This window comes from Agelaius phoeniceus, chromosome 5, assembly GCF_051311805.1.
Source record: "Agelaius phoeniceus isolate bAgePho1 chromosome 5, bAgePho1.hap1, whole genome shotgun sequence".
Taxonomy (NCBI): Eukaryota; Metazoa; Chordata; class Aves; order Passeriformes; family Icteridae; genus Agelaius; species Agelaius phoeniceus.
The window spans coordinates 27278942-27290973 of record NC_135269.1 but is presented as its reverse complement, the minus strand read 5'-3'; the positions used below and the strand labels follow the sequence as shown (position 1 = coordinate 27290973).

The following is a 12032-nucleotide window of genomic DNA, read 5'->3' as shown; positions in this document are numbered from 1 at the left end:
TCTGTCAGACCAGGAGTGTTTGGGTGGCTACCAGGTGAATTTGCAAGGGACAGAACACATAAGAGACTCATTATTAATAATATTTTCATGAGAAATATAGAGAATTTATAGAAAATTTGAGTTGCCCTGATAAAAGCTTGAGGATTAATATACCTTTTTTAAGTATTTTTTTTCCTCTTAAAATGAGGGAAAGTGGAGGAATTTTATTCTTGGTAATTTTAGGGCCAGCAGCTCTCACTTTTCTCAGAGAAAGGACCGTCTTTGTTGCCCAGTGCCTCTCTTTGCTCAAGTAGGAGGCACAGCCTGTGTCTCTGTGTATTCAATCTTTCTCAGACAGTGTAAATATGTAGGGAAGGATGGACATCATATACTGTGTGGCAATCATAAACTCACTTACCACGAGTGATGCTGTCAGTAGTCTCCTCTGACTGAAATTTGTCTCAGTACCACTGTCAGATCAACTCATGCCCACTGGGTATGTTTAGCAATGCAAACCAGGGAATTATTATGCTTCCTGTGCAGGTGGGATGTTGAAATAAAACAGCCTCAATCCATTTGTCTTCACTTTGATTCCCTCTGCAGGGTAAATTGGGATGTGGTCATTCAAGGTCCCCTTTCTGTCGGTGACAACACATCAGCATTTTCAGATACAGTGCAACCCACTCAAGGATGTGGTTTTCCATCTACAGGCACTAATTTCTTCTCCCTGTGCACACCTAGTGCATGAGTTTGATAGATTTAAAATTAGGGGCCTCAGTTTCTTGTGTAAAGCTTTATGTGATGAGCCCAAATCAAAATGATGCAATTTTTTAGAGATTGTTGCAGATACAGGAATTAAACTTCAATGTCCTCGCATCCCTGTGATGGTGAAATTTATAGCCTATTCTGCTTCAGTACTCAGTGTAATGCTCAGTCTCCATAAAAAGTATGAAAAAATAACAGAAAGACTTAAAAAAACAAGTTTATGTCTTGGAATAACATCTAGGCTCTTTGGATGGGAAAGACAAGGAGGCTGAAGATGTCATAAAATGTACGTGTGCAAGGAAAGTGTTATAATTAGCAACAAGGTACTATCACCCCAGTGTCTGAGTTAACTTCCCCTCTGCACTCGATCAGAGTATTAACGAGCATCTCAAATCTCTCTGCTGATGGTCAAGCTGGAATTCACAACATTTTAATACAGCCCATGTTTGGAGAGTTTCGCAAAGGAAGAATTGTTAATGAGTAATCCTTGTCCATTAGGGCACTGAGCCAATAAACCCAAGCTTTGATTCATTGTGTTATCACTACAGGCTTCTGCTAAACATGAAAGAAAAACAAAACAAAAATGTTCCTATGTGAGAATCATTAGGATACTGAACTGAGTGCAGAACTGTCTTACATCCTGCCATCTGCAGTCTTCCAGAAAAGAACAGTAAGTAATAATTCCTTAAACTGATAGCTTCTTGCTGTTGTGTAGTATAAAAGTAATTTTATCACCTGAATTATTTAGTAGATGTTAATGGATTTTTTTATCAGAAACAAAAATTGAAGTGAAGAATAATTTAAGAAGTCATTTCATCCACAAAACTGTCTCAACAGTAGGAATTCCCTTTGGGAAAAATGATAAGGTGAAAAATAAGGTCATGTTGAAATTTTTCTTTAGAATCTGGATTCTATGTGTCACCGGAACAGAAGGTGGAAGTTTGATATTGAGACTTTCTTGCAACAGCAGTATCTAGTTAATTGTGTGCATTAGCTTTGAATTTTTTTTTCTTCTTTTAGAAAGAGGAGATATTTTCAATGTGATTAATGGGAGAATAGAGAAAAATCCAGAAAGGGAAAATTATATTTGTTTCATCCAATTTTTTCTTTCACAGTTCTGTGTGTATATTTCAAGAGCATCTTCCAAAGTTGAAGATTTTAGCATATATTTCACATAACTACGAAAAGTAAAAGGGGGTTTCAAATTTCAAGTGATTTGAATCCATTGCTAGTTTTTAAGAAAATGTAATTCTACTCTGAGTGTTTCTGCTACTCATTTATCTTCAGAAAACTATCACTGTGGCAGAACACATTTCACTTCTGTTATTTTTATTTCTATTGCTTGTGTTACAGAGAACCTAAAGATTGGGAAATGTATTGGAATTGCACTAGTCTAAATGGCAGTCCAAAAACAAGTTAGAAGTGGAGGGCTTGCAGGTTTTTCAGGTGAGACATGAAAACCATGCTGGAGAAAGCAAGAAACACACAGATGGTGTTTAGGCAGTAATCCCAGGCAGAGTCAGAAGCTGGCCCTGCTCTTTGAAGTCACTTACCTGCTTACAGAAATGTCATTGATACTTCTCACAGAGTTTTCAGTTCTACTTGGGACGCAGAATTAAGAAGTAGGAATATTCTATTTTTTTTCCTGTGTCCTGTGTCTCTTTCCTGCTCTGATTTTAAACTCCATATTAAGAAATGTAACAGAAAATTTCAAATAACCCCAATAACGCTCGTCCTGCCTCCGCTTCTCAAACTTGCTCGTGTGGTTGCTCGCATTTTGCAAGAGTTCCTGTGTAGTTGCCTGTAGTGCTGTGCTTGCCAAAATGACCTGAGAGCAGCAGGCTGGAAATAGAGAGCATGAATCTTCCTAATGCTTTCAGGTCCCTTTGATACACTTTAAAACAAATCGGTAAGCAAATAAAATAGCTTCTCAAATAACTGAGGCACTGCATTAAATATTTTACAGAAAGGCTATGAGGCCACATCAAAAGCCTGTGAATGAGATGGGAATCTATCTTCCCATTGATGTTAACAATGTTTGGATTGAGCCATAGATTAATGATGTTATTGAAATTTCTCTTTGGGCAATAGGCAGTCAGATGTGTGAAGAATAGGAAAATATTGGACAGATGGAAGGAAATGTACTTCACTAATATTCGTGAAAGATTTTGCATGTGCTTTGATACATATTCCTTTGCTGAGTAATTGAAATAGATTCAACCATTCTTCTGAAGGTAAACCACAATTAGAGCTGTCATGGAGCTTTTCTGATGATCAAATGTATTTTTACATTTACTTGAAAGTGTGGGGCCATTATGCTTTCGTTTTCAGTGAAGCCAGTTGATTCAACTTTAATTATTTCAGTAAGAGACCTGGCTTTGCTGGCACAGAAGCCAGGGAAAGCTTTACTATTGACCATAGCAAGGTCAGGGTAGTGCATAGATAAGAGCCGACAATACATCTGAAACCCAGAGTTCAGTGGTAAGCCCAGTTGTCTCTACATACCTATTTGTATACCTCAATGAACATGCATCCCATAAGAAATCTGAATGAATAGGTATATACACCCACACAGTGGAAAAACGAGCCCCATATATAATAATATACATGTAAATTTTCTTAGTTAAATATAGAACAAGTAAACACACCTTGATTGTTCTGAAGTATGTTAAAGGTTACGTGTAACAAAATTTTATGCAATTCCGAGCTTCTAACATGCAGTTGAAGACAATAATTTCAAGCAGTTGTTCGCATATTTTACTTTATACATGCTGATCTCTGTTTTCCTTTGCTGTATATTTTAGCCTATGAAATAATCTCCAAAAGTGGTGGAGTAAATTGGTTTATTTAAAAAGTTAACTAAAAATTATTTGGAAAAAAGAATTTTTAATTTATCACATGCCTTTTCTTTTCTCTTGAAGGGCTCTTATTTTGGAGAACATATTGATTTCCTGTGCTACTATTGCCTTTATTTCAGCTTTTACATGTCAGATGCTCTTTGTTTCTGTTGTTACACCTCAAGATGGAGTATCAATCCAATATAGTGACCTACATTATTTCCCAGAACTGAACAATTATGGAGTAAGTGTAGCTTCAATGCTCTGTACTGTGTACCTACTGTAGGTCTTGGAGCTGGAAATCAGCACCTGCTCCTTTTAAATACATGAGAAATTAATTATATGGATAAATCTAATGAAATTATCCATATAATGCTCCTTCTAAATACATGTGAAATTAATTATATGGATAAATCTAATGTAGGCTAGATAGCCCACAGCAGGCTGGACTCAGGAGAAAATCAAAGCCAAATATCAATCAGTATTTAATAAAGAATTTGGTTCAGTGAAATCTCCAGTACCAAAGTTAGATGCATTGGAAAATATATTTCTGGTCTTTTTTATGGTGATCTTGTGGCTTGCAGAAAACCCAAGAAGATAGGAATAATCTCTTCCATGAAATCTAGTAAATGGTCTACATCAGCTGGATATATTAAAGAAAATGAGGTATTAAAATGATGGGAATGGAAAAATCATCATGAACATTTGGCTTGAACTGAATCAATCCAGACAAAAATATATGTGGCAGAAGGCATAGAGTTACAAAACTTGAAATGTCCTACAATAGTGCAGATTATAACAAATATGTCCTCAAGATTCTTACTATCAGCAAGGCAGTATTAAAAACATGAGGGTTTTGTCTTTTTGTGTGCGAAGAAAATAGATTCTAAGGAGTCCATCTTGAAGTTAAAGAGGTCATTATACAATGACATGTTAAAAATGGAATGTCCTCAAAGAAACGAGAAAGAAGTTTATAGACATATCAAAGAGACTATAAAAACATAGACCTTTAGAAAGTTTCTAAAGGCTTTCTATAAGCCTTTAGAAACATAGCTTGCCCTCTTTCTTCTTATTTGCAGCACAAACTAGCAGGATGCAGAATATAGAATTTACAAGCTAAGAATCTATGCATTGAAAGTCTGAGGATATACTGGCAGTAAATACTTTTAAATAGATGTCTTCTTGGGACTGTATTTAAAGTATTTTGATATAGCTTCCAACATTCCCTGAGAAGATAAATTCTAGGCTCTGTATTAACATAGAGGAATTCATAATCCCAGTGCTGATGTTAGGTGTTGCAGTGTTAGGCCCTCAAACAGGGGCTGATGAGGAGATATGAGAAGTAGGATGGCAGTGGTGGAGCAGTCTTCATGTCTGGCTGTAAGGTGAGCTGATCCTGCAAGGAACTCTTGGGGCTAACTCTAAGGGCTGCACTCCCATGGGCTGCAAGGAAGATATTCAAGGGCTGGGACATGAGGAGAGGGAGCTGATGGTCTCTCTTCTCTGGTCTTCAACAAGAAAATCCAGACAAATATTCATTAGCCCTCTGAAAATACCTCATTTTGATGCTTTTCTTGCCTTCTCCCATCACAGAACACTTCTAATAGGCTGTAAGAGGACTCCCATTCTAAGGGTTTGTCATGGGTATTTCATGAGAAATCTGTCTGTCAGGAATTTTAAGACCTTAAAGCCATGTGAGTAGCCCCACATCTTCATTTCAGCAGATAACTTGCCTGGAAAATGAGGCAGCAAGGCAATAAAATGGTTGGAATTAAACATGGACATAGTGGGGTGGCTGGGATGGTTGCCAAACCCCATCCAAGATACAGGGAGTTTTTTTGCTGTTGCAAAACTATGTTTCTGTGCTAGATTTGAGACTGTGTTTATATGTGATTTGCCTCAAGAACCCTATCTGGTCTGTGATACAAGTAGCTTTTGACATTTCTAAGTAAACTGTTTAAATTATCTGTGGGCAGACATTTAAAATGCATCTGTCTAATTAGAGGGCCTCTGTTTATGTTAAAAAAGAACTTAATGAATCCTTACAGACAAATCTGAATATAATTACAGAGTGTGCTTGTCACTCACTCTCACAAGTTACTTCCCAGCCTGCTCAGCACTGGCGCCTCCTTCAGCATTCACGTTTTTGTCAGATGATTTCATTTTTCCTCGAGAAACATGCTGGGCCCTCACTGAGAAGCAGACTGGGCTAGAACTCTCAAATGCCTTCAGTGAGTGGAAATGCAGTCCCAGGGACAGTCCCACGGTAATAAAACCAAATAAAGAATTAAGACTGTAAAACAGATTGCTGACAACTTTGTGCAGAATCCTCTTGGTGTCTGTATAAGCCCTCCAACATTTCCTCATTGGAGCTCTATATTCTCCTGCTGGTCCTGCCTCAAATGCAAATCTGGAGTTGGCCCAGTGCACCCAGGTGAGCTGGGCAGGGGAGCCCCTTTCACTCCTCTCCCAGCCTCCCCAAAGGAGGCTTGTGTGGCTGCTTGAGACCAGAGAGAGAGGGTGGCTGAGCCTGGTTATCAGAGCAAGGCTTGGCTTTCTGCTGTTTCTGTGCTTCTGTGGTTTTTTTCCCATCTCTCTTGTTCAGTAATTACTGAAGACAAGATAAAGAGCTGGTCCCTCGAAATTAAACTTAAGTTTCCCATCTGTGTTCTTCTGATCTAACCATAAACTTACACTTTTTCAGGAAGTGAAAACAATGAAATGATGAAAGGGTGGTGAAAAATAATGCAAACAATTGGTATTGCATGGTAGGGGGGCTGGGCAGCATGCCCTCAGGAGGTCAGGCCAGTGCTTCAGTCTGAATATTTGAATAAATTCAGGCATGAGCCGCTATTAATTTAAAATTACCAGAAAGAGGGCAAAAAAAAATATGCCACAGCAAGGAAAAAACAAACAGGCTGGATGTAGCTTTTTATTTAAAGGCTGAATTAGGTTTTGTAATTTCAAGACAATATTTGTTACAACAAATATTGAAACAACTTTCTGCATTCTGCTTTACACTAGGTACACAAAAGTTAGTTGTCTTGTTTAAAATATTCTTTTTTGCTTCATATTTTTCAGGGTCTCTTTTCAACCTCCTGTTTAATCAGCATATTCCTCCTGAACTGAAGAATAAATGGGATCTGAAATGAATTTAATAGGACATCATCAGCTAGCCTCTGCTGATGGATTTCCTCTTGCTGAAGGTCCTCATTTGTTTGGTAAGTCACCAAACTGGGTTGAAATAGCAAGCTGTCCTATACTCAGAAACCTAGGAGAAAATGGACTGAAATTTCAAGTCAAGGATATTAGGCTGAAATGTGCCAACCTTCTTGAATCTTCAATACCTGTGAGAGGAATAACAAACAATAGATCTGTGGTGTTAATGCAATCCTGCACATTCTTGCTCTCATCACTGCTCACAGTCTCACCTACAACCTGTAGGTTGTTTTTGTGACACTCTTCTAATACTGGAGATCATTTGGCAAAAACAGACCTTTGTATGGAGGCTGGATGTTACCTTCATGTGAGTCACTTAAATCAAGCTGAGCAGATATATTTCCAGTTAATCTGTAACGAAATTATAGTGCAATGTATTTGTATTGCCATATTATGCAAATTTATGAAAGTAATTTCACCTAAATTAAAATCCTTGTCTTATTACGGCCATTAAAAACTTATCCTATTAGTTTCAGTGCACAAGAAAATTTATAAAGCAGGCTGGAAGATTCTCCTTGCTCCAGTTTCACTGGATTTTTCAAGGCTAAGCATGAGTTTGTTAATAAGTGAAAAATTCTTGGTCAATATTTTATAAGCATGGGTAAGTTGTTTTCTGGTATATGTACCACTAAGAAAAAAAAAAAGTAATAATAAATTGTTTTAGCCTTTCATTTGACAAGACAATGGGTCCTTCATTGAATAAGTTATGATACATTGAGGGCCTCACACACAATACAGACCCCCACAAAATGCTGCAACACTTCAGAAGTTTGCAGTCCAAATAAGACCAGAATTCTGCCTTTTTGAGTGCTGGAAAGACCAACACATTGCAGTTTCACCTGTCTGAAACAGGAGTATGGCCTGGGGCCTGGAAGGAAGGGCTCTGGCACGCAGAGCCACTCCAGCTGCAGAGCTCCCAGGAGTCAGGACCATCTCTACGAGTCAGACCACTTGCAGTGGCCCGGCTCCACACAATTAAACTAAAGAATTATCACTAATGGTAGGCAGAACCCACTCCATTATTGAGTGTTACCAGTTTTTATTCCTCTTTGTTTTGGGGCTTGGTTGGAGAAATGTTTTGGAGTTGTTGAAAAAAAAATATGCTAACAGCTAAAACACTCCTTTGCTACCTTTTAATTCCAGTGTCAGGCCATGATATACAGAGAGGAGAATGATGTTCAAATTTAGGGTGCCAAATTTTATATCCAGTGATCTTTCAAAACTCCTGCATACGCGAGCTACTTCAGATTTTTATTAATACATTCCTCCCCAATATCTACTTTTTCATTAATTATTTCATTAATTAAAGGAGTAATTATAAGGTTGCTTAAAAATACAAGGAAGAGTGTTAATGTAAAATACTTTCCTTCCACAGGGTAATCTTACTTACAAATTGTGAAGCTTTCAGAAGAGGCAATGTGTCTCATTAATGGTGTTCAGAGCTTAGCACAATGGAGATTTAATTCAAACTGACATTTCTGTAACATAAAGAAATAATGTACTAAGGAGTTGAATCAGGGGTCTTATTAGGAAGAAAACTTAGGACTCCTGCTGTGTTTCACTTAAGCTGACTTTTCTTTTGTGGGGTGTCACTCTAATAGGGTGTCTTTTTTGCTTTTATAGCTGGAAAAAAGCCTATCAGAAATAATATGCAACTGAGTGCACAGAGAAAGTTACTCATTGTGAAAATATGACTCCATCCCCACAAAACACTTGTAGGAAATGGCTTTGTCTCTCAATTCTTTATCTTTGTAAATTATTTGCAATTTTTGTCATTCCATTTTGGCAGGAAGTGACTTGTGAACCCCAGAAAACAGGAAGAAAGTTTTTCTTTTAGATGGTCCTTAGAATGCATGTTTCTTTTAGGTCTTCTCATACATTTCAGCTCACAAGTTAAAAATTGCTGGCTTACAGACATTACCCTTTACACAAACAGTCTCCTTTATTCAAAGATGCATGCTCTCATTCCGTAAAAAGACCTTGGAAATACATTTTGTTTTCACTCTGCTTTATTCAGTCGATGGGGAGAGTGTTCTTAGACCTTCAGAAGCAAATCTAATTGCTACTCCAAACATTAACTCCGGGTTCAGGTCTTTCAAAAAGAAATGTTGTCAATTCTGAGTTGCTTGTGCTTTGAGCCTCATCACCATAGAAATTCCAGGGCACTTCTACATTCTTTGCCTCAAGACTTTCAGATGCAGCAGGTTTCGGAAAAGGTTGTCTACCTTTCAGTAGATGAAAATTGTATGTTGCCATTTTAAGAGTATATGTCTAAGGTAAAGTATCTCTGGATGTCTTTGGAGGTAGTGTGTTTTAACCATAGTTTTTCACTTCTGCAGTGATGAGTCCCTGGGGAAAGGGCCTCAAAATGCAAATGAGGAAGGATCTTTAACCTAGCTAAATTCAGGGTCCTGCCCTTCCACCCTGTCTTCTTGCAAAACTGCTTTTTTTCTAACTCTCTACTCAGAAAGGTTATATACTTGTGTGGCACCTGAAGTATATACAGTATGTGACCCAAACTGTCATTTCTATGATAAGTAGTTAGCTCCATTTTATTTTCTGTGAAAGCACCTCATATACAAGTTGCTAGTATGCAGGATACTAAGTGTGAAACTTCAGATATCAGAAACTGAATTATTTCTAAGAAACTGAAAAGAAAATAAAATCCTTAGTTTGAATGAACACCTATTTCAAGTATTTTCAAGTATTTCAAATATTCTTGATGGCCTGAAAATGTTTTCTTGTAATGTGATGCTAAAAATATAACAAGACAAGAAATGCCAGCCTCACTGTAGATGCATCTAACTGGGAAAGAAGGTTTTTGGGGGAAATGAACACTCTTAAAAGCTGTGGAAAGGATGAGGAACAATAAGAAAAAAAATGACGTGTAACAAAGGGGGTAAAAAAACCTGTATGCCTAAACTTCTTAATGAAAGAACAACAAATATAATTGAAAATTAATTGTTGTAGACACAGAACAGGGCCTAAGAGTAGCTTAAAAGACTGACTCCTTTTAGGTAAATCTACCTTTTTTTTTTCCGCTTTTTTTCTTGGCTTAGTTTGGATTGGTTTGATTTGTGGTTATTTGGGTTCTTTTAGTTGTTGTTTTTTTGGGGGTTTCGGTTTATTTTGTGAGGATTTTTGGTTTTGTTTTATGGGATTTGTTTGTTTGTTTGTTTTGTTTCATTTGGTCTTTTTTTTTTGTGTGTATATTTTTAAAATAAATAAGAGTGATGAAAAAGTTGTTAGGGTCAAGTGTCCAAACTGATTAAACAGCTTCAAGATCATAAGATATGTTAAATAACTTCTTGTCTTTGGCACCACCTGGCAGTTGATGCAACATCTGGCTTCATCCCTGCAGAGAAGATAATTAGGCTCATAACTGACCCCCAAATCAAAAGGAACAAACCAGCACAAATTAAAACAGAAAACATTGGATGCATAATAATTATTAAGAGAGCCAAACCAAACAGAGTGGCAATGTGAGTAAAAAAATTAATGAGAAGGACAGATTGGATGTGGCTTTCAGCAACCTACTTATGAGGAAGGTATCCCTTTCTATTTCAGGGTTTGGAACTAGGTGATCTTTAAGGTCCCTTCCAGCCCAAACCATTCTGTCTTGTCATACAGGTGTGTCCAGTATGGTCTGAGCACTTTGGCCTTTTTTTTGAGAACGCAACACTTCTCCACTTAAAAACCCTGCTTCCTGTGATACGGGAGTGGTTAATCTATTGCACAGAACCACCTGACCTTACCAAATATTGATTGATAGAAAATTTGTTTGGAACAAAACCACAATAGGTACAAAAATACAATGGCTAGGCTACTTGCAGGCATCCCCTCAAACTGGTAGCCAAATTTTATCCAGGTAAATCCACACTGGGAACAGACATTGTTTCCGGCATCTACAAACAAGTTGCTCGTAATGAAGTTAATTAGTAAACTATACAACCCCTGGTCTGTGTCACTCCTTTCTAATCTTAAAGAAAGTTCTCACAGTGAACAGGACACAGACAAAGCAGAATTAAGAAGTTTTATGTACATGTAGACTTTAGGAGGTCAAAAAAGGAAAAAGAGAGAGAGAGAGAAGGACTGTGGCACCTTAAGGAGAGTATCTTTCATCAGGAAATGGACAGATTGAACGCAGCCTGAGGTAGGATATTGCCATATTCTCCCTTGGATATTTTTGTTATCTATTCTTGCACTCTTCCTTGAAATTGTGGGATGCTAGTAGGCTTTTTACACCAAGTGATCTTTAAAAGATGCACAAATAATTTGTTTGGAATTAAACCAGGATTTTGATAATGGCTATGCCATGGTTTCCGAATGACCTAATTCTGGATATTGTTATTTTATTATGTTCCTTGATGAATAATGAAGGAGAGCCAGGGGTTCATATTTTAAACCTGCTTAGAATTTAGTTCTCTTTGTTGAACTTTATATTAGTGGAACAATAACTTTTACATTAAAATGTGATCTCATTGTAATTTCTGTAATATTCTGCAGAAAATCATATTTAGCTTGTCCAAAATCTCAGTATCATTCTGTGAACTGAAAACAATTTCTTTACTCCTGCAAGGAATATTTCTACAAGTCAAATATTTTTTGAAGCTTCTTGTAAAGTATTCAGTGTAAAATTTAAAGTAACAAAAGTAAAACTCGCTAATAAGTTTCAGTTGCAAGTAGAAAAAAATATTTGTAAAACAATGATCATACACATGTGAAGGTTTCACTTTTTTTTTAGTAAGCGGTCAATATTTTTGTAAAAGGTTTTAATTGAAAAATACTTATTACGAAATATAAGATTTGCAAATTGAAAAAAAATGCAGATGTAATAAACTTAACATTTGTGTGTGCTTAAATAGTCTTTCCTTAAAAATCTGAAAGGTATCCTTCCAAAAGGAAAAAGAGATAAGTGGTTCAAAATATTTAAGACTACACAAACAAAATGTCGGTGTAGTCCAATGTGCTCATTTCTGATTTCACTTTCACTGCTCATGCTACTGCCACTACAATGATTTTACTGGGCTGCTCATGCTTTAGTTGCATGAGACCACTCCATGCCAGACCTCTATTATATATATATATCTGGAGAAAAGCTTATGTACGTTCTGCTTGGTAAGATAAGATTACTTTTCTTCTGTGATAAGAAATTATTTAGTCCAGACTCTCATGTACAGGTCTACAGGTACGTCATGCTCAGGTCTACTTAAAACATACCAAATCAAAACC

At 37.0% G+C, this 12032-nt stretch overlaps 1 protein-coding gene across 3 annotated transcripts in view; it reads left to right on the top strand.

Moving 5' to 3' along the window:
- The first annotated feature begins 6717 nt into the window (after positions 1-6717).
- NR1H4 (nuclear receptor subfamily 1 group H member 4) overlaps positions 6718-12032 on the top strand; it is a 30194-nt gene continuing 24879 nt past the window's right edge. For all 3 annotated transcript variants that reach the window (XM_054632025.2, XM_077178003.1, XM_054632024.2), the window contains exon 1: positions 6718-6802. In XM_054632025.2, the coding sequence (XP_054488000.2) occupies positions 6718-6802 (85 nt within the window). The remainder of the gene's footprint in view (positions 6803-12032) is intronic.